Genomic DNA, 23,757 nt, shown 5'->3' with positions numbered 1-23,757 from the left:
GGAATATTAGTCAGCTATCAGAAAGAATGAGTTCTCAACATTTGCTACAACATGGACGGCACTGGAGGAGATAATGCTAAGTGAAATAAGTCAAGCAGAGAAAGACAACTATCATATGATTTCTCTCATCTATGGAACATAAGAACTAGGAAGATAGGTAGGCGAAGAAAGGGATAAAGAAAGGGGGGGTAATCAGAAGGGGGAATGAAACATGAGAGACTATGGACTATGAGAAACAAACTGAGGACCTCAGAGGGGAGGGGGGTGGGGGAATGGGATAGACCGGTGATGGGTAGTAAGGAGGGCATGTATTGCATGGTGCACTGGGTGTTATACACAACTAATGAATCATCGAGCCTTACATCGGAAACTGGGGATGTACTGTATGGTGACTAACATAATAAAAAATCATTAAAAAAAAAAAAACTGTAATCGTGAGGACCACTATGGGGTCGAGGGAGAGGGGATCAAGAATGCTGTCAGAGTCCTGTAGAGACAACTGCAGGTGAGGTGGCCCCTACGGATTCCTCCAAACGTCACCCCACAGAATAGGGCCTCATGCCACAGGACCATTTGAAGAATTAGTCATTCTCTGTATCAAGTACCAAGTTTATATTCTCTCTTTGGCACACACGTATGTATGCAAATGCAAAAGAAAGGCCAAAAGGAACAAGTTTATGTATAATGGTAAGAGGCCCATTTATTCTGAGCTACAAGCATGGACATAATCTTCAGATCGTTCAAGATCATCAGCCTTCACGAACCAAAAGGGAGTTTAGGTCTACTTAAGATGAAGGCCCTGAGGTTTTTAACCAAGTGATTTATGGTTTTTACTAATTATGGTGATTTCATAAGAAACTAGAAGTCATTCACTGCAGGATCTCTGGAAAGAAAAGGATATACGTCATGTTCCCGGTGTACTTCAATAGCTACTTTAAATAAGCTGACACAGGGCGACTAGAGGCAGGGACAACAGAGCTAGCTTATCACAGTTCAGATGTGAAACACTGAAGGCCTGGACAGAGTTGGAAGATGCACAAATGAGAAGGAGAGTTATGTCCTCAACCCGTGCTAGAAATCTCCATTTAAGCATGGTTTCTACGAGGCATGAAAGAGAAAAGCATAATAAATGGCTTCCCGCTAACAGATGCTTTGATCATTATGGGCCAATAAGAAAAAATAAGGGAAGCAAACACACACTTTTTGCCCACTTGCACCTGGACTGAAAAAGATGGTGGGAGACCAGGAGTGGAGCTGCAGGCCTGGGCATCTTGCTGAATGAAACACAGTGCAAAGACAGCCTCAAAATGGGCCTACCAGAGGAAGGATAAAGCACCCAAAGACATTCAAATCCTATTCATCCTTCCCAAAAGTCATGGATTTAAATTTCTAAAACAAAATCAACTGGCATCAAGACATGAATTATATGTTTTCTGTTTACAGAAAAAGAGTAATTTATATTCTCTATGGCAAAACCAGCTTATTGGCATATGACAATTAAAACATGGCACTGACATATTTCACTCTTAGCAAATTTGGAAAATACAGAAGAAACTGAGAAGAAAATAATGCAATAAACTGAAAAGTAGACGATTAACCTAATTTAAGGGTATGTTTTCTGATTCTTCGTTATAAATATCTTTTTGTATTGAGATTACCATTTGTCCACAATTTTATTTCCTACTTCTTCATGTAGCATTATATATGGGAATTTTTTCTATCATCATCATCATCATTATATTTATACCATAGGTTACTTGACTAATCTCCCATTGTTGGAAATGTAAGGCTGATTTCAGGGTTTTTTTTCCTATTATAATTTGATAAACATCTTGGTATGCAAAGCTTGGTCCACATTTTAAATTTATTAACATAGATTTCTAGAAGTAGAATTATGAGGTAACACATTTTAAGGGTGTATTTGAATATCCACTTCATCTAAACTGTCAAATTTATTGTTACTATGCTGATACTCATAACATTTCCTAAATATCCTTCTGGTGTCTATGAGAGTTCTAGTAATATCCCTCTTTCATTCTTAATATTGGCAATTTGTACATTCTCTCTTTTTTCCTAATCAATTTAGGTAGAGTTTTTAAAATTTTATTGATCTTTTCAAAAAACCTGGTTTCATTTTCATGCCCCTTCCCCACTTTCCTGCTTTCTATTTCATTGATTTCTGCTCTTATCTTTATTATTCTTTTCCTTTTACTTAATTTAGGTCTGTTATTTGTTTTTTAGTTTCAAGCTTGGATTATCGATTATCAATTTTTCTTCTTTTGTAATATACACATTTAATGTTATAATTTTCTCTCCAAGCACTCTCTTAACTGAGTCCCACAAATTCTGATAAATTGTACTTTTATTTTTATACACTTAAAATATTTTCTAATTTTCCTTTTGAACCCCCAAAGGGTTATTTAGAAAGATGTTGTTTATTTTCCATCTAAGAATCTTCCAGATATCTGTTATTGATTTCTAGCTTCATTCCATTGTGGTTAGAGGACATACTTTGCATAATTTCAATCATCTTAAATTTATTGAGATTTGTTTTATTGCCCAGAATATAGTCTATTTTGGAGAATGTTAGATGTGCACTTGAAAATTGCATGTAATCGGCTGTTGTTAGGTGGAGTACCCTATAAATGTCAGTTAGGTCTAGTTGGCTGATAGTGTTGCTCAAGCTTTCTGTATCTTTACTGATTTTCTGCCTACTGTTTTATCAATTACTGAGAGAGGGAATGTTGAAATCTTCAACTGTAAGTATAGATTTGTCTATTTTTTCCTTATGATTCTATCAAGTTTTGCTTCATATATTTTGATACTCTGTTAATAGGTACAATATAATTTAGAACTGTTATCCTTTCCCTTTAAAATTGTTGACTTTTTCAAACTACTCACATGCCTTTTTTTCATGTATAGAAATGAGGAAGCCTAACTCTAATACATCTTTAAGTTGCAAAATTTTATAGGTCTCCAAAAGACCGTCAGACTCCCTCATATTACCTTGAAATATAACTAATGAAATGAACCCTAAAAGAATACCCTCAAAGAAAAACATCTCACAACCGTTTGAACAATTAACATACCAGAATTTGGAAAAATAAACAAACCAACCCTCCGTTTTCTCCAATTTTACATTGATATATTTAATTTGTGGAACTTTTTTTTTTTTAAGTTTATTTATTTATTTATTTATTTATTTATTTATTTATTTAACAGAGAGAGACAGCCAGTGAGAGAGGGAACACAAGCAGGGGGAGTAGGAGAGGAAGAAGCAGGTTCCCAGCAGAGGAGCCTGATGCGGGGCTCGATCCCAGGACTCTGGGATTACGCCATGAGCCGAAGGCAGACGCCTAACGACTGCGCCACCCAGGCGCCCCTAATTTGTGGAACTTCTATACAGCTAAATTTTACAAGGCAACCTTAAGATGAATGCTTTTTTCGAATTCTGACTCATCTTTCAATCAAATACTTAAATATTTAAATGGAAATGCTGGTTAAAAAAGGAAGTTTCTTTGCAATTTTAGGAATCCTAGCTTTTGCCTTTTACCAATTCTATATCCTTAGCACAAGGACCTATTTTTATTGCTGTCTTAAGTCTCAACAAGCTAGTTAGCCAGAATTCCCTGCAAAAATTCCACTGGGTGAAGGGACTTGCATTTTCTAATATTTTCCCTGGGTTTCTTCCACTTCTCTTTCATAACCCACATTGTAATTGGTTTCTTAAAAGCTGTTCCAACCTGACTAAATCTCTTTGCTAAACTGATCTCTAATGATTAATATTTAATGACGCCCACCAACTATTTTTCTCTCAGGAATATTATAAGTTCAAAGTTTAGAAGACAGATGATACATGTGATTTTTTTTTTTTATTTTAATTTATCCAACCCTTCCCCTGGAGAGAAGGAAAAAAACACTTATGTGTTTCTGAATCTGAGGCAGCAATGTTTTCCTGAGTTTGTCTCTTGCCTAACAACGTACCATACCTCCACATCTTCCCCAGTCTTAATTCCCAATTCACCATCAGTGCTTGAAAAAGCTTAACCTCTTCTTCGGTAAATTTTATTCCTATTTGGAAGTTCAACCTGGCAGATAGTTTACTTAAACCGTGTCTTCCCTATCTTGATCTGCATGGCTGCAATTTTAGCTTTTAACCTAATGAGGGTGAGGCTTTCCTTGTCTCGATCCTTCCATCTACCCATCCCAATAGTCCAGAATTTAGCACAGTGCCATTTGCATTAAGGAACTCAAAAATGGTCATATATGCTCATTTCTTGGCCAAACTGAAGAAATTAAAGTTTGCTATGGTTAAAGCTGGGAAACAGGAGCCCGGCACTCTCACATTCCAGTTTCCTCATGTCAAAAAATGAGGGCCCTGGAGCAGATCATGTCTAAATCCTCTGGGCATTAACATTTGATGATTCTAATCGGTCTGAACAGAACCACTGAAGAACCAGTACTCTAACTCTGCAAGCGAGCTTTACCACAGAAAATGCAAATTTATACAACAATACCATAAACACAAAGCCACACTTGTCCACAGATGAAGAGACTCATGAAAACACTGTGCCAGATCAGGCCATTTGACTAATTTACCTTTATCCAACTGATATTTTATTATATATAATTTAATATTTCTAGTGACTAATGAAAAATATTGTACTTATTTTTTTTAACGTACTTTAGATTTGGACCCATATGACTTTCATCCATTTTCAGAAACCAAATCTACTCACAGTGGATTAAAATTTGCCATAAATAAGGATACTCAAGAGAATGTGCCACTGACTTATGAAACAAAGGAGGAAATCAAAGATGTTTTAATCATGGTGCTTCATTGGAATCAGTGCTTCTCTTAAAGTGACCGCTTTAAAGGAAAAAAATGGCTATTGGATAAATATGTTATGACATTTTTAATTAAGACAAATAAGACATTTTCAGTATTCCTTATGTTTTTTGGCATCTAGAATTTTGAATTTAAGGTGATTAAAAGTGTTCACCTTTACAGGTGAATTTCTCCACAATCTTTCCTAATGTTGTTTAGTAAATTATTGGGAAAAGTGAAAGTATGGTGCTTATCAGGGAACTAAGTTTGGTAAAGGGGGGGCTCAAGTAGGTTAAAAAATTAATATGCTCATCTAAGTACCCATGTTGATTCCTAAATAAGCACCCTTGACTCATTGCTATTTTCAAATTTTATAACAAAGAAAAACTCCAATTCATTTGGCAATCTTTTGTTTAGCTTTTAAAGAGCTAGATGAAATCAACTAGTTAAATATTATGGCTGGCAAGTTAGTATTGATCACTTCAAAAGAATAAAAATCTCTTTAGACTTCAGCATGATTTGTTTGCCTACAAAGTTTCAGATGTGTCATCTAAGCAATACTGGAAAAACAGCATTTAAATTTTTGTTAGAATTCCAGAAAAGCTGAAGCGAGGAGGAAATAAAAACAACTAATCACCAATTTAGCATGTAGAGTATGCTCATTGTGTGTTCTGGAGTTAAAGATGGGGCAGGCAGTGTCCTCAAAAGTCATATAATCCTGTAGGACAGCATTTCCCAAATTTCAGTCATTACCTATAGTTATACTTAGTATTTTTTTATTGTTAACTTAAGATTTGCCATGCACCCTAAATCGCTATATGGGAGAGGCTTAAAGGATGGGAGACTGGTTGGGTATAGGGGAAGCCTGGAGCTATATTTGCATAGCAGTTTATGTATGATTTCTCATCACAGCATGGAGAGAGGTGGATATGAATGAGATACCTGGAGTATAACCTGGGGTTAAAGCTCCTCAAATTCTCCCATGGTTGCTACTATTGTTTCTAAGCAACATCTGTAAAATTACTTCCATTATAACACACTGGTGATATGTTTTACTAGTTATTAAATAAACACCACCTCTAATTTTGAATTGCACCAGGAGTTACGCATAGCATGCAGCAGCTACCGCTGGAGAAGATTGAAGCTACGTATAGAAATCGCTGACCCAAGAGAGGAAGTGCTAACAGCCATTAACTGCTATGAACAAAGTATAAACAAATCATGGAGAGATTCAAGGAGGGAGAAACAGCTTCCAGGAGAAAAGCATGTACTTATATCATACATATGCTTACATTGAACAAATATGACAAAGGGCTTTGGCAGACTCTGAATGCAATACACTGTGTCGAAAACCATTGTCAACACTTCCTCACCCACCTCATCTTATCCTGCAAAACATCTGCTTCTTTAAAAAGATGTTATGTACTACGTCTTCGAACTAGAAATTGAAAATCATGATTTTCCTTTCAGGAGAAGGAAGGAAGGGGGGGGGGGAACGTGCCTTCTGTTATTTTACTATAAACTCCACTGCTAATTAAAACTATATATTTAGTATGGGTAGAGAGCAAAAAAGGGCGGGTAGCAAATGGGGATTTTTTTTTGGACAAAACCACGCTCCTATGTGAATTCAGATTAGGAATGCTATGTTGACTTTTGAACATTCTGTTCTATTTGAAACAGCTGGGACAGCAAGGCAGCCGGTATGTTCTACAGAAACCCAATTAGATGAAGGAGAGGCCATGAAATGCTTCTGTTGTCTACACATGGAGAGAAAATGTCGTGTCAGATTCAGCTTTGAATTGCATTCTAAACATAAACTTTTACATCAGGCTTTGTCCAGTTAACTTGGTCAGCTTAGTACAATATTATATTATGCTCTCAGAAACGGTGGACATCGATCCTACTGAAAATTTTGAAAGGTTTGTAGAAATCTGATCATTTCTTTTTTTAGTTTTTATTTAAATTCCAGTTAGTTAGCCCACAGTGTGTAACATTAGTTTTTAGGTGTACAATATAGTGGTTCGACACCTCCCTACGTCACCCGGTGTGCACCATGACAAGTGCCCTCCTTAATCCCCATCACCTATTTAACCCATCCAGTCGCCACAGAAGTAAACAGCAGGAAGTTGCTGTAGCCTAGACAGAAAGAGCACCTGGCTTGTCCACTTCCTGCTCACTGCTCTCTCCACCAGCACTGGGGTTATGCCGCATGTCTCTCTGCCTTTTTACAACAGCAACAAAATGAGAGAAGCCAGTTGCCACAATGGTTCTGCTATTCCAACAGTTCCTTGTCTGTCAAGAGTAATGGCGTCAGGGTTCTACGACTGTAACGCTAATAGTGATCCTCTTCCAAACAAATGTGCATAGAACACTTCCGTGTGCCTTGTCATCACAAACCTCTTTTCAAAAGCCTTTGAAGCATCTTTCTTTTTTCCGAACACCCACAGCAACTTACTGAGGCCTCCTCTGTCACAGTATTTATCCCTTTGTCTTTTGCACTACGGTTTGCGTGAAGGCTTTGAATTCCTAAGGGGTGGTGATGACTTTTCTTCTTATGCCGTTCTCTCCAGCCCCCAGCAGAGTGCTTGTATGTAGTAGAAACTCAAATGTGTGTTGACTCTTGTACTTAAACAACAACAAACACCAATGTCCTGCCATGAGAATGGAAGCTCGAAAGAGGCAGGGGGCTTCGTCTGTTTTGTTCACTGATGTCAGTCACGTGCAACTAGTAAGTTCCTGGCACATAAATGACACTGAGTGAGTGTTTGTTGAATGCATAGCTAAGGATGATGACTTTCCAAAGAGCCTGGGAAGTACTTATTTGATTGGTTAATCAAAAAGAGGACATATTGTATAAATGTGCACAAGAAAAAAGACAGGGTTGGTAATTTCTCCTTTCTTTAGGCCAGGGGTTGGCAAACGTTTTCTTTTGAGGGCCAGATTGTACATATAGTAGGCTTTTTGAGCCATTCACTCTCTGCCGTACCTACTCGACCCTGCTGTTGAGTGTGAAAGCGGCCCCAGACGATGCGTGAATAAACGCGCGGCTGAACTTCAATAAAATTCTATTTACAAAAGCAGTCAGCAGGCAGGATTCGCCTCATGGGAGGCGGTGGGTTGACTCCTGCTCTAACACAAGGGGCCAGAATTAATCTATTCAGTGAGACAAATTGGTAAGTACTCTCTCCATGAAGACCATGCCTCCGGCATCTTTATACGTCCTGCATCCTCGCCTCACTTAGGTGGGACAGGGCTTTGCGGTGTGGTAGCAGCTCCGTATGTTTGTCGAATTAAACTGAATCCTACAGTAACTGATTTCCTGGAACCATGGTTGTCAGGAGAACCAACAAATTCAAGTCACTGCAATGTGCCTTTTCCTTGAAGTCTCCCAGCAAAATACGTGGGCAGTTAATAGCTGTGGAAATAATGTCATATAAAACTGGGGCACCTTCTCTCTTGATAGAGGACCCATGCCTCTTACTTGAAGCATATCCTTCCAGATGTCAATAATTAACCGGAGGTAGCTCTTCTGATTATCCGTGAAGCAAAGACACGATTAACAACTGTCTCACTGCCCGTCTGAGCTCCTGCTTTTTTGAAACATTTTCAGTGAATTACTTTCATAAAAAGCATATAAGCAAATCATTGTTGGTATCTACAACTGGCCAAAATGTGCTCCCACATTTTCTTCTCCAAAATATGATCTTCTCATGGTGCTGAGTTAGATTATGCATGATTTCGGGCCAGACATCTGTTACAAATGGTGAGTCTACACATTCATTACTGAAACGAATCAATGTTTTAAAATGTTTAAGTAATATTAATGTAGAACAAATGTCATCATAAAATGTGCTTTGCGGGCTTTTCTTATACTTGCACTACCTATTTGCAAAATTTTCAACTGATTTCTCATTTTGCTACATGTTGGCCTCACTTACAAACCAGGCCGGATTTCTTTTTCAGCTGCAAATGTTAATTTTAAAGAGAACTCCAACAAGATTACTTGCTGAACATGTTAAACATTCATAGCTTTGCCATATGCTGTTATGGAAATTACACTGATTTAAAGCCATCTGGGTGTCACTAGGTAGTACTGATTCACCTGATACCAAACCTAACAGTAGTGAGAAATAATGTTTTAAAGGTGTCCTGTGCGTCTAGACCTCTGCTGAACTAAGAGGCATGTACTGTGTTTATGTATTTTTGGAGACAACAGATTTTCACATATTAAAAATACCATCCTACATTTGGTGCTTTTTTCTAGAAAATTAAGGTATAGGAGGCCCACATTTACACTATTATAGCTTAGCAGTCAAGGTTATAGATTTAGGTCTTAATCCGGGCTCAACCATTTAATTGCTCTATAACCTTCAATAGTAAAAGAGGACAAGTATTGGTGCTGACCTGCCAGGGCTGCTGCGAGGATTAAATGAACTAACGCATGTAAAACACATGACAGCTACAAACACCACCTTCATGCGACTGCGTCAACAATGAGCTGGTAGTATTACTGGCTATTGCTGCCTAACCCTTGTCCTTCTGTTGAAGGTTTGCAGCATCCTGTGTAAGTGGTGGAGAAATGCTTGAGTATACGGGAACTGATGGGGATGTCGGGAGACGATTTAGTGAAATTAGGATCTGCTATACAAGACAACAAGGTCGCTGTTATAGTCAATAATCCCAGATGATAAAACAACAACAACAACAAAGGGAAAAGGCACAAAGTCACAGGGCGCCCTTTGCACAATAAGAGCATCAATAATGTGGCATAACTGTGTTGTTTTTATCCGGGATGGGGAAAGTGGAGAGCTCATTTTAAGCATGCTAGGGAAGGACTTATGGAAATGAACACTGTCTTTAGATCCACTGAGCATTCTATCCAATTACATTCAGAGGAGGGAAGACGCTTTTTAGAAATAATTACATTTGACTGTAATAAGCGAATATATACAGTGTAATGAATATTCATACATATTGAGGTCTATAAGAATATAAAAAAGACGGAAGAACCTTTACCTTTTTTTTTTTTTTTTCTAAACTGACTTGGGAGTGTACATTGGAATATAGATGGATTCTCTCTAGGTCAGTGTTCTGAATGGGGCAGGACAGTTCTGCTCGCTAGGGTATGTTTGGTAAGTGTCTGGAGACATGTTTGGGTGCCATAACTCGTGATGGAAGGCACCACTGGCATCTGGTGAGTAGAACCCAGGGATGCTGCTAAATGTCCTATAATGCATAAGACAGCCTCCACAACAAAGAATTATCTGGTCCAAATGTTAATGAGAAACGCTGCTGTAAGCTAATAACTGTTCAGGGCCAAATGGGTTTAAAATCACCCACACCCCAGGTGGATCTTGGGGAGAATCTAGAGAATGGTAGGCTTTTTTATCAATATGGTCAAATCTTCCCAGCCTCCTGTGTTGATTCCACACTAATGAACCAGAAGCTGAAGTAGTTGTATGCGGTTCATATCCTCAGGAAAAGCATGATTGTAAACACCAAGGTTATAGTTTACAAAGTACTATGTGTTACCTGACCTTCTGGAGACTTCAGCACTGAGAGTAGCTAGACTTACGCACAGAGGAGGGCAACCACCTATGCTGAGCCTCTGACCAACCAAGACACCAGGGTTCTCCTGGCACATGATTTCTTAAGCAACATCAATGCCAGAGACAGACAACATGTTTAGCAACAATGGCATAAAATCAGAGATAGTTCCCAAGTAAAAAATTATAGGTACGATCTCTGGAAATTTTATTCTCTACTCCCACGGAATTGAAGATTAAGGAATATCTTTTCTTTTACAAGCACCCTTACTCTGCAGGGGCAGCTTAGAAGGCTGTAGCCACAAACATGGATAATGCTCAAAGATGAAAATGTATATAAAGGACATTACTTTGAAGCCTCTGACTCTGTACTTGCTGTCATCTCGGCACTGCTGAAGAGATTCTCTGTGAGCTCTGTATTTAGAATATCTCCCATCAATTCTCTCAGAAAAACTGTGGGAATCCTGAAAAAAAAAAAAAAGTCAAAACCAGTATATGAAAGGAAAATCAGTACTTGAAATAAGAATAAGAAAGTATTGATAATTATAGGTGGTTAGAAAGATCTGGGGCAACGATAGTTGGCCAAGGAGAAAGAAGAAGATGGTGGCTCTATGCTACCTTAAAAATAAAAACAGGGTCCCACTTTGGTTATGTGCATTCTTTTCACAACCAGTCCTGATGCCTGGGTGGCTCAGTCAGGTAAGCATCTGACTCTTGCTTTCAGCTCAGGTCATGATCTCATGGTCGTGGGATCAAGCCCCACGTGGGGTGGGCTCTATACTCAGTGTGGAGTCTGCTCCAGATCCTCTCTCTCCCTCTCCCTCTGCCCCTCCCCACCTCGCACATGCACACACTCTCTCTCTTAAATAAATAAATGAAATCTTCAAAAAAAAGTTACCTTTAAAACTACAGTCCTCTTTCATCATTAATTCTTAAACAACATTCTACCCTGCTAACCAATATATTATGTAGATTTTTAAACTGAAGGATACTTCATCTGTTCTCAAAAGCATAAAAAGATTCAGGTAGTAAAGAAATTAAGAAAGAAAAATGTCAAACTCATTCATTCATTCATTCATTCATTCATTCATTCTTCTTTTCCCCCCGTCCTTCCCTTCTTCCCTTCCTCCATTTCTTGGGGGAGAGGATGGAACATCGCAGTCATGACACCCAGTTATTTAGACATTTCTATTACGGATTAGGGAGAAACTAGAATAAAATGAGGGCAACTGATTTGCATATGTAAGAAAAATTATCTATAGGATTTAGTTCCCCAAATAGTCCCAAGGAACTTATTGAGTGTTCAAGCTGGAGGGGTATTAGAATTCCAAAGTTCTCATTTATATATATAAAAAGTTATAGCCCAGTGGAAGTTAAGAATTATTTGCCCAAGACTAGGTAATTTGTGACAGATTGGGCTTGAAGCCCAAAGCTATTTCCTTTCTACCATACCAAATATGTAAAGTTTAAATGTGGAATTGTAGGGCTGAACCACTTCTTTCAAAACAAGGTTAAAAAAAATGAGAGGGTCTATGACATGTTTAAAGAAAAAAGCCAAGACTATGTAAATAGGATGAGATTTGTATTTACTATAGCTTATACTTACTTAGTCATAGACTATAGTATTATCAAGAAATATACACGTGAAATATATCTTCATGTAGATGCTAGTAATGCCAGTGTGAGTAGGAACCATAAAGATAATATTGCTCAAGCCCCTCATTCTAGGGATGAGGAAATACCAAAGATATTAAGTAATTTTGATCCGAGTACATGAGCTCGGATCAGAGCTTATGGCTTTGGGCTCTTGTTGACAGCATCCTGATTTTTAGAAAGTTTTAGGTGTTTGAACAACATAAACTACATCTCATAATCTAAAGGCTTTATGCATTTTTATTTAAGACCACATCTAGTTGTTTCCATTAAGTTGACTAAATAAGCTCTTTCTAATCACAGAGGGGACTTGAGAGTACATAGAGAGTGGGTTTCAAGCTAGAGGCAGTTAAGGCAAAGAAAATGGGCTTTGTAGTTAATAAACGGAACTAGATCCCAGTTCCAACGACTTTACATACTCCAAGCTTCAGTTTCTTTGGCTGTAAGATGGGGGGGGGGGGAATGCCCATGTGTAGGGTGTCCCTGAGGATCTGAAAATAAATATAATATAGTGTAAAATGTAGCTACTGCCTGCTCCATAGTAGTGCAGAATACTTGCTAATGAACTCCTTTCCATTTAAAGCTAAAGGTTTCAATTTTAATGACTAATTTTGGAAACTACAAGTACGAACTTTGAAAAATACTCTCCCTAAAAACTTCACTATATAGGCATCTTCATACGTGTGTGTATATATAAGCTAGACTTGTAGATAATCACTAACCCATATGATAAAACAAATAATAAAACCTTTTGGTAATAGTAGAGAACTTTTAAATTGCACTTATGAATATTCTGTTCAGTGTACACTCCTGGAGAAAAAATAAGCTGTCACTGGAGGTTAAATTTTTTCTTTTTTATGCTGGTATAAGTTAGACATCTGTTTTTCAGTGGCAAATGTTTCCAACACCTTCTCTTGTCTGCCCTTCCTTCCCTTAGATGACTTCTGTTAGCTACAGAGAAAAAAGTGGAAGGGATATGGGTGTAACTATATTGCCTGCTCTCCACATTGGGTAATATGAGGGTAAGTCCAAATCACATCTCCTTGGACACTGGTTTCATAATCACTGACAGGGATTTAGACTGCAAATATATAATCAAATCATGAGAAAGAATCAGAACTTTAGCAAAATGTACTAGAAACACTTTGTTCGTTCTATTTGTGATAGCCCAGATTTCTGGATCCTGTTCAACAATGTTTAGTTACTGAACTATCAAAATATTAATGAAAGGTTATTTTAAGATAGTGTAGATCTTGAGGGGTGCTTGGGTGGCGCAGTCATTAAGCGTCTGCCTTCGGCTCAGGGCATGATCCTGGTGTTATGGGATCGAGCCCCACATCAGGCTCCTCCGCTATGAGCCTGCTTCTTCCTCTCCCACTCCCCCTGCTTGTGTTCCCTCTCTCGCTGGCTGTCTCTATCTCTGTTAAATAAATAAATAAAATCTTAAAAAAAAAAAAAAGATAGTATAGATCTTGAGAGCCACGTATCAGTGCCTCTGATAATCAACATGGCAGGATCAGGCTGTATTCCTACTCATTAGATTCTCAAATAATATGTTAGATCTAAACAAAACTTAAATGTATCATAAGTTATATTTTAAAGCCAATGTGAAATAAGAGGTTCATGGTTTTCAAAGAATATCTCACCATTGCTAGCTTCAGCCACATGGGCCAAGGTATTATAAATCACTACAATTGTCCATTATATATGTGTCCCTAAAGGGATATGCAAGGTATTCTCTGGCCTGAACCTTGTCTGGCAGGACTGGTGACAGAATCACTTGTTTTGCATGTCTCCTCTATGAAAACTTCAAGAAGTTACAGTAGGGTAAATCCACACAGGCAATTAATTTTCTTGATAATGAAATGATTTGTGGCTAGAGTTCTAACAATAAATGGCATGGGATATAAAATCTAAAACTGTGGATTTGAATTCAAATACCATAGTATAGAGATAACCTGTGTATTATCATATCTCTAAAACAAACAGTACTCTGAAAATTTGTAATTAAAGAAAGAAGATAGCCCATATATTAAAACTGCTTGTCAAAAATGATCTATTGTCAATGTAATGTGTAACCTCTTTTAAATCTTAGGTGTTTCTAAATTAAAGTTAAAGCTTTAGGAAGCCAAATGAGCTTCTAGTATGAGGGTAAAAGTCTCTATTTTCCTCTACTTTGGTAATATATAAATTCCAGTATTTTCAATCCTGACTTAACAAATGTCAATAAACTCTGGTAAGATGGAGTATTAAGAGTCCCCAATGTTTTTTGGTCTTTCCTCCCATCCCTACAATCTTCTCTGCACATCAGGAAGATGCCAAACGTTCTCACTCAGACAAGAATACTGAAAGAGACAAGCCAACTTTTTCTCACTCTGAAGTCTTTGAAATCTTCTAGTAAGCTCAGTTTCTCAGGCACAGACTCCAGATGGTCCAAGGCCACTCGGGTACTCTGAAAAAGAAAACATAAGGAAACCAAACATTATAAAAAATTGATCAATACTCTCCGAATCCAAGTACTAAAAATCACTTGTACCATGGTTAGAAGCAGTTCAAGCTATATATTTAGAGAGTCCAATAAAAACATATAATAGTATTTCTAAGACATACATCTTTTTTCAGTCAGGAGAATTATTTCCTTTCACAGGGTATAAGAGATGCATTTGCAAAACTGATTCAGATATAAAAACTCTTCCTGGATAATTACTTTCAACTATATGCTATGAAACTTTCTATAGAGCATTTCATATTGATATTAATTTACAAACCTGCTTCAATGAACATCAGAAATAAAGCACAAAATAATATTGAGAAACAGATGAATTTGCAGTAACTTCGCTGTGGAGCGTATTAGACATCCTCATGTGTTGCCGTTACAAAGAAGAAAAGGGTGCTCAACAATTATTTTAGTTAAGAAAGAAGAGGTTCTCGTAAAACTTGGGAGAAACATCTGCAATTAAATATTTGCAACAAGGACACAAAATCCTGTTGATTATAAATCAAGAACTTCGTCTTTGATTAGCTGGCCACTGATATACACCGACCAATACAAACATTAAGAGGGAATGATCTGAACATTATTTTAAAGGCAATATGAACTAAGAAGTTGTAGAATAACCTTGAGACCAGAGAGTGTATCATAGGCATCTCTGCATTCTTAGTCCTGTCTCAGGGCCAGCACATCAATGTGTTCTTAGTCAATAGATATTAGCTTTTATATTTAAAATGAATTGTGATTATTCAATGAACTAAACTACAAACCCCGTGCCTGGTGCCTGGGAACAAAGCGAAGTGCCTTGTGAGAACCTGGATGTAAGTTTGCTCAGCGTTGTTGAGAAGTTCGTGGCCACCCAATATTCCAGGTACTGCTCCCCTACATCTCCCACGTGAATGGTTCTGAACAACACACCATGAGTGCAGGTGACATGTCTCACTTATAAGCGGAGTCAATTAAGAGCCTATGTGTTCCCGCTTCCATCCCAACCCCTGCCATGAGGACCTTGGAGGCCACGTGCTTTAGGTGGCAGAGCTACGAGAGAGAGGAGAGCTATCAGCCATATTGGACTTCATGTGAGTGAGACATCAACCTCTATTATGTTAAGCCATGAGATTTCAGGGTTTGCTAGTTATTACATGGCATAAATGCCTTAATTATTAAAAATAATGCCTGAGAATGACATAAACAGGTGGTCAACTGGCTCTTTTTTTTTGGTGAGAGGAGGCTCCAAATTATGAATATATGAGGATTTTTTCCTCAGAGGGAGTTCAGTTTTTCTGGAACCAGAAAGGATTAGGAACTGGTGTTACCACCATTTGGTATACCCACTTACACGCAATCTTCTTATTTTAAATCCTCTATCTCACCCTCATGCTGTTGTCTGCCTTCACTTCCAACCCAGAGCTTCTCCAGAACATACACGTATGTCTCTGCAGGGTTTGTGTTGGGGCTGGGATGTAGACGGAGAGTTGCGGGTCTAACTCGTCCTTGCAGACATTTTCAATATACTCATTTCCATCCTCTCCTTCTGTACTAAATGGTACATCCAATCCAAAAGCCTCCCTAAAATTCTGCTGGGTGAATGATATTTGCTTTCTGTTGGTATCCCTTTGACAGGCACTTGCGTTTTTACCTTCTCTGTTTTGAGTCATTTTATCATTTTTTTTCAGTATTCTCCAACTTGGAAGTTACACGTCTTCTAGTTGTCACTGCATAGATCAGTGTTTCTCTTTGTTCATATTCTTATGCTTCTAATGTGATTTTTGAGAGAGCAGAAAACCCTAACTTCACCATTTTGAAACTGGAAGTTATATGTGCTGTTTCTTCAAGTTCATAAAATCTTCCTTTTCCAGTTCCATTTAAAGGATTTAGTATTTTCTTCCTTCTGCTTAACATTTATATGCTTGTTAGTTTTTTTGCCGCATGTGCTCACTTAAACGCCCATGCATTTTAAATGGCTTCATTTAACTTTTTCGTGTGTAGGAAAGATTTATCAAAATGACATGTTCTTAATACAGGCCCCCAACATGTAGGTTTAGGAGAGCAAGTAATTTTAGCCACCATATGTGCTTTATTCATTTCAATAGTAAAATTAATAGATTTCCTCAACAATTATATTGGCCCTTTAACAATAAAATACAATCCATGCCATGGTGATTTTAAAGCAAACTTTTTTTGCATCAGAAAAATATCTTCTTCATAAAGAATGATTCCAATAGATTGGTAGTCTGGAAACTTTATTTCCCTTTTTTTAATCCCATAAATTTTCTCCTTCAGAAGTGACCCTCTGAACTAGGGAGAAGTATGTTAAACTCATTTTGTTCTTAAAATAAGCACATTATTTCTTTCCCTACTGTAAAATTCAGCATGTTATGCAAATATTTTTGTTTAAAATTTTCAATCAACCAGGTGACTGCATGAAGAAATTTTTTCTTGCGTATTCTCACATACTAGTTTATTTTGACTATTCGATAGTTCTTGGATGCACATTCAAAATGGCTATATTTTTTTTGAGTGAACCTTAAAAAGCTCCTTGGCTCCTACTTTCTTAAGTACAGTTATTTTTCTACTCTCCTCCCCCATCCCTTACATCTCCATTAATATCTTTAAACTTTTTCATTATCTATTTTAGTTGTGGTTTACTTTACACTCCTTTTATGTGTTGTTTCTTTTTTTTTTTTTTTTAATGGTTTCTGCAAATGGTTTCTTTGGGTTTTTTTTTTTTTGTTTTTTTTGTTTTTTTTTGTTTTTAAGATTTTATTTATTTATTTATTTATTCGACAGAGATAGAGACAGCCAGCGAGAGAGGGAACACAAGCAGGGGGAGTGGGAGAGGAAGAAGCAGGCTCATAGCAGAAGAGCCTGATGTGGGGCTCGATCCCATAACACCGGGATCACGCCCTGAGCCGAAGGCAGACGCTTAACCGTTGTGCCACCCAGGCGCCCCTTATGTGTTGTTTCTGAGTATCTTCCTCAATATCGGAAATAGTTTCTGGTACACATGCCTTTTCCTTCATCCTTACAGTCTTGTCAATCAGGTGACATCAAATGTATTATCTAGATATCACAGAAGGATCCACAAGACAGAGATGGCACAGTTCCTGTTCTTTAGGAGCTTTTAACTTACGGGGGTGGCGGAGGGGAGAAATTTGCATATGCAATGGATGCAAGAATTACACCAAAAAATCCACGGCATTTATTTTAAAGAAATTGCATATACAGATGCTGAGATTTTTAAGGCATCTGCAACAATAGGATATGAAATAATGAAGACAATGAGTCCAGGCCTGCAGGCATCTCATGTCTCATAATTTCACAATTAAGTGATATTTGGGGGGTATATTTATTTTCTGATTATTGTCTCTCTCTGTATGCATGTGAGTGTGCTTAAAACCATCACTTTGGCATATAGACTTTATGCATACTCACGTTCCCTCTTTTTTTTTTTTTTTTTTTAATAACATGAGATTGTCTGAGGTTCTATGATTAGAGTCTGGTCACATTACATGTCACTTCAAGTTCACTTTTCCCCAAAAGCTAACAGTGCTGGAAAAATGGAACCAATAGCAGATGAATAATCTAAATAAGGAACTTGTTGGTTTTCAGATGCCATAAGGACCTACACGGCATGTTAGTTCCTAGGGCAAAATACCGCACGCAGAGTCAGGGAAACTTTTTATTTTTTAAGTTGGTTAATTATTTCTGCTTTACACAGTTTAATGCTTTAAAGGGCAAGTCCCTACTACTAGAATTAAGGGAATAATTTCTCCAGTTTATTCAGTCATGGCACCAGCAAATGACAGGTGCTTAACCTGTCTTTAATTTTCTTAGGTCAATTTTCTAGAAGAACTAAATGAGACACCAAAGTGTTTAAAGATGATTTCTCTTTTGAAAAGTTTACAAGATACTAAATTTCATATCAAAATTGAAAGCAAAAATTCACAATTAAGAATCCATTTAATAAAGAACCAATGCACTGTGTAGAAGACGTGGTTTAGCTCAGAGACTTAAGGAGCTGGACTTCCACTGAGCTAAGAGCAGTGGCAAAGCAAATGATCAATTACTCCTAATTCTGTTTAGTAGCGTGATGCAAGACTGAACCATAAAAAGGTAACTCCATTTCGAATATACTTCTTAATCCTCACACCATCGTATGCTGTAGATATTATTGTTATTCCCATTATACAGATGAAGCAACTGAGAACCAAGGTGTAAATAACCTCGTCAGTCATGTGGTGGCAAATCTGGGATACAAATCCAAGCAGTTAGAATTCAGAAATGGCAGTGTTCTTATTATAGAAATACTTTCATGGTAAATCCCCAGGACCTGAAACACTGTTTAATGTAAATTCCTAATCCCTCTCCAGCTATCAAATTTTGGCACCCAGAACTTTGGAGTTATGTCCCTGATTGGCTTATTAATGGAAGAGACATTTCAAGATGCACACGGGAACAGGTTCATCGGGCCAGAGCAGAAGAGTCTGTGCTCCAGACCACGCATCCAAGCACACACCAGCACAGAAGGGCTCAGGATTTTCCTTCTTTTCCTTTGAAGTTAGCTATGAGATTCAGTTTTTTGATACTCACTAACACACCCTTATTTCTTTTTTCGTAACATTTTGCAACAGCATAGCACACTATCTGGCCACGAGAGGTGCTCTGGTAAATGTTGGCTGTAAAGACAAAGGCAGAGTTACCACTCTCTGACTGACCCACCAAATCTTGGCTTCTTTATTAAAACCTGAGAAGCGGAAGTTTGAGGTTTCATTTATTTTCTGTAGACTAAGGCAAGATCAAGTGGTAGGAACAACAGTGAAATTCAGAAATCGTGTCCACTTGGCTCTGTGGCTTTTGCACCTACAGGCAGGTTTAGCTATCAATCTGTCCAAGAGGGCAAAGAATAAGCTGGCAATTTTTCTATTCCAGAATCTTCAACACACACCAAACTGCCATGTACTTGAGCAGTTTGTACTGGTCGACGGTATATTTTTCCTTAGTTGTTCCTTTGTTTCAGACTACAGGGAAATGGAATAATGAATGTAGTATGACAACGTAAGTAGCAGCAATTAGGAACTAGGAAGGGGCTTCACTGCGGTTGTTAGTTTCCTGTCTCCTGCAGAGAAAGCTTAAAGAAACAGATTTAACCATGGGTATACTTTGGTAAATATTCTTCTCTTTGTAAAAATGCACATGTGTTTATTTTCTTCGGAACATATAACAACTACCATTTTCTGAGAGTGCTACTGCAATCATACGTTTTGAGGTTTAGATGATAAATTAAAGGAGATGCTATATTTTTATTTTAAAAGTAAGTGTGTGCATTTTTGGCATTATACAGATGTTAAATAAACAAGGTTATGAAGCAGTTTATTTGGGTTCAAAAATGCAATTCTATTTCATTTGGAAAGAGATCCACTGCAAAACTTTCTTGACAAATGGCTGAAAGCTGGTAAGAGGACCTGAGTAAACAAATTTCAAGGGGAGGAAGGGTGAAATCATAAAAAGGACAGACTGTCTGCCTTTTTACTTGTGGGGACTCTATCCAGCACAGCTGTATCGGCTTTCTAGGGCCCTCTTTTCATCCAAACTGTATCAGGCACTCACTGAAACCAAATGGAACAGTAGCAGAGACTAGGCCGGCAAGTTATTTTGTGGACGTACATCCTTCAGAGGGGCCTCAGTGCTCGGAGTTGTGTGGATTTCTCGGAATACCAGAAAAGGCCTCTATTTCTAGATTGTGTACTTTAAGAGAGTTCTAAAAATCAGACACCCACTTAGATACAAGTGTTTATGTGTATCTTGGAGTAAGAGGGTAAATAAGGCTTGTTATATAAAAACACCAGTTCATGTGGCAAAATGACCTCAGTGACTATATTTGAGCTAAAATGCAGAATTTTTGTCAACAACAAATTCTATGTCTTCATATAACACCATTCTATTTACAAGTAGTAGAGCTCCTTTAAAAAGCACCCGTCTATAAAATTTGAGAACAGGTGGCATATCTTCATTAAAAACTAGAATGAAGAAGGGTTTCTAGATCTTTTCCAACTCTCATTCACAATATTTTTAAGTGAACTATACGAAACTTACAGAATTTGCTATTCCAGATTACTGCTTTCTTATTTTTAGACATGACCAAATTATAAGTCATAGTCAACCCATGATCTTATTTTTAGATTAATTGGGGAGGGTTTTTTCAGTAATACCAAGAATGAGTTGAAGGGAAGACAGAAGGAATAAACAAACATATCTCTTCCCCTTGAGATTCTCTTTCTATGATTTTCTTGCCACTCCCTGATGTGAGGGAAAAATCACATCTGAAGACAAGTGAGGACGAGTTTAGTGTTCTCTGTATGTCCTTACCCCCCGGTCCACAGGCAGGAGGGTCTTGAGATCCACAATCTAATTTCTGTGACATCACTTTATTTCTTAAAATTGAAAATAAAATTTATTCCCAAGGCCAAGAATTTTAAGAACATTTGCCTCCCAGCTGTGATTGCATGTTAGCCAGGGGCACACAGTATATGCAAAGACTTCCTGGAAGTGATGGGGTTTAGCCACTTCTGCTACGGTGGCAGGTAAAGAGACCGCGCTTCTGATTTATTGTTCCCAGGCGCGCGTTTCACTCTGGCAGATGAAGAACAGTGGTGAGGTGGAAGGCATGCTGAACCCGAAATCCGCATACCTGATTTGTGGATATGCGTAGTTCCAATAATGTTACTCATGTTTTTGTGGTTTGGGGAATATCACTTTTCCCTGCCCTTCTAGGCTTCAGTCTTTTATTTGCAAAACGGGGATAAATAGTGATGGTCTTTATTATCTCATACCCACAGGGTAGCTGTTACTATTAAGTAAAAGAGTGAATGTGAAAGCACACTGGAAGTTGTCAAATACTTTCCAAACAGCAGATATTTTAAAAAGGCTGATTTGTGAGGTACTGTCAACTCCGGTAATTCTCAAATGCAGAAGAGGAGGTCAGTGACAGTCTAAAATTACAACTAATAAAAATCTGTCACAGAGTTTGATGCAGAAACAAGGCAAACTTAATTAAAGCTATATCCAATGTTTAGAAATACATTTGCTGTTCTACAGACATTATCCAAAACACAAAAGTAATAGGAGTGTAATGGCACATAAATACTTTTATACATACTGTGCCCTCAGTGGAGAACGTTCCCTCCAGTTTCCTTATCTGGCTAAAATTTTTACCCCCAACATTACGAGCACTTTCAAGCATATTGGAAATCTGAAAGAAAGTTACAGAGATCACCCATATACTCATCATCTAGATTCTACTATTAACATTTCATTATATTTGCTTTACCACATATTAATCCATTTATCTATCCCTGTGTATCCACTAACCCAACTTATTTTTTGAATGCCTTACAAAGTAAATTATATACATTAGTATACTTTCCCCTACAGACTTCAGCATGCATATCATCAGCTCCACTTGGACTTTTAATTTTTAAATGTAAAATTTATGTTCAATGAAATATACAAATCTTAAGTAAACCGGTTACATTTTATTATCTTTTATTACTTCCTTAGGGAAGGCTCCCCTTCCGTTACTGATCCCATCAAACGAGCTCTCCACTGCACCCTGAGCCTTTCCTTTACAACACTACCAGAATATTTGTGTGATTATTTGATTAATGGTCATGCTGACACTGGGAAATAAGCATCACAAGGTAAGACATATCTGTCTTCACTGGCCACCGTGCCCCCAGCACTCTACCCAGTGCTTCCATAGAGGTGGTATTCAATAACTACTTCTTGAATAGATGAATGAATGAATGAATGAATGAATGAGTCTTATTTAGTGATGGAAACGTTCTCATCCATTTATTCAATCTGCAGACATTTAGTGAATGCCTCCTCTAAATCGGACATTGTTCTTCTATAGTGAGCTGAGAGCATACAATAAGATGAGGCCAAAGATACCTTTGGGGCAAGATCTAAAGCGGGCCTGTTGGCTGCAGTAAACTTTTTATATTTAATTCTGGATGAGATCAAAGGTCTTCTGAGGACTTTGAGCAGAGGAATGATACGCTTTTATTTACAGCCCAAAGTAAACCCTCTGATGTAGTTTTCAGATTGCTGGTCCCTCACCCCCATGCAGGAGAACTCCTGGAGTCTGGGGGAACTGTGAGAGGGCGAGACAGGCATCTCATTCCCAAGTTAGAGTCCTGCTGAGCAGTAGACACTCTGAGACCCACCTCACAGTCACCATCTGGGTGCAGCTCCATGAGAAATTTACGAGACAATGCACCGTATCCCTAGAAAGTGACTGGTGCCATATCAAAAGCCCTTGATTTACCTAAAACGTACTTTCTGACTGTAAGCATCTGAAAATGTCCTAAATGTCCACAAAATGGTTTCTCTAATAACGTTATTTAGATTAATCAGATAACATTTTTATTGTGGTAGTCTTCTATCTGAGGTGAGGCAGCAAGATACAGTGGAAAAAATCACTGATTAGAAACCAGGAGATACAAAGTTCTATCCTACTTTGCCATAACCAGTTGCAAGAACCGGGAAAATAATTTAACCCATGGGCTTCAGTTTCCCAATCAGGGAAATAGGAAAGTAAGATCTAAAAATCTCTAAGAGACCTTCTGACTGTAGCTTTAGTCACTGTGGCTTTATCTTCTTTTCCACAGTATGTTGGAGGTCTGATTTTTAAGCCTAAGAGGTTGCAAAGAATGTAAAACATGGTTTTTTAAAGAGAAAGTAAAATAAGGAGAAAATCACATATGGGATTTTGAGAGTTAATACATACCCAAGAATACCTGTGGGTTGGAAAAACCTTCACTCCTTTATAGCAGAAAGCAAAGCTAATGCTTACATAAGAAAAACAGGAAGAAAGACATTTTTGATCTTCTTGGGTGTTTGCCCCAGCAAAAAACTCCAGATAGTTACCATTTTGTATTTTTAGAACAGATACTTCCAAAAGCAGGGGAAGAATTGCTTTCCATTTTTTTTTCACTTTATAACTGCCCTTAAATATGCATATATACATTCATTCATATATATCCATCTAAATACTGCTAATCGGCTTCCAGTTCTATTATCATGAATATTACTCCATACTTCTGTTTCTGTCCAAAAAGCTTCTGTGCAATCATGACTTTGCACATGAAGCCCATCTGTCTGAATGTTCTCCACACACTGCTTAAATTAGCTCACGGATTCTCCTTCTGCAAGACTTGGCTTGGTCGCTACCTTCT

The 23,757-nt window shown here is 37.8% G+C and overlaps 1 protein-coding gene and 1 long non-coding RNA gene across 8 annotated transcripts in view; one reads left to right on the top strand and one right to left on the bottom strand.

Moving 5' to 3' along the window:
- CEP128 (centrosomal protein 128) overlaps nt 1–23,757 on the bottom strand; it is a 500,403-nt gene that overhangs the window by 15,415 nt on the left and 461,231 nt on the right. For all 7 annotated transcript variants that reach the window (XM_057318321.1, XM_057318320.1, XM_057318322.1 and 4 more), the window contains 2 exons: nt 14,402–14,479; nt 10,725–10,838 (listed from right to left, as the gene is read on the bottom strand). In XM_057318321.1, the coding sequence (XP_057174304.1) occupies nt 10,725–10,838; nt 14,402–14,479 (192 nt within the window). The remainder of the gene's footprint in view (nt 1–10,724; nt 10,839–14,401; nt 14,480–23,757) is intronic.
- Nucleotides 2,553–11,249, top strand: LOC130544774 (uncharacterized). The gene is made up of 2 exons (XR_008961332.1): nt 2,553–2,759; nt 5,928–11,249. It is a non-coding gene; the product is annotated as an uncharacterized LOC130544774 (long non-coding RNA).

Source organism: Ursus arctos, unplaced genomic scaffold, assembly GCF_023065955.2.
Source record: "Ursus arctos isolate Adak ecotype North America unplaced genomic scaffold, UrsArc2.0 scaffold_25, whole genome shotgun sequence".
NCBI lineage: Eukaryota > Metazoa > Chordata > Mammalia > Carnivora > Ursidae > Ursus > Ursus arctos.
Note: the sequence above shows the minus strand (reverse complement) of the source record. Positions and strands in the feature narration are given on the sequence as shown.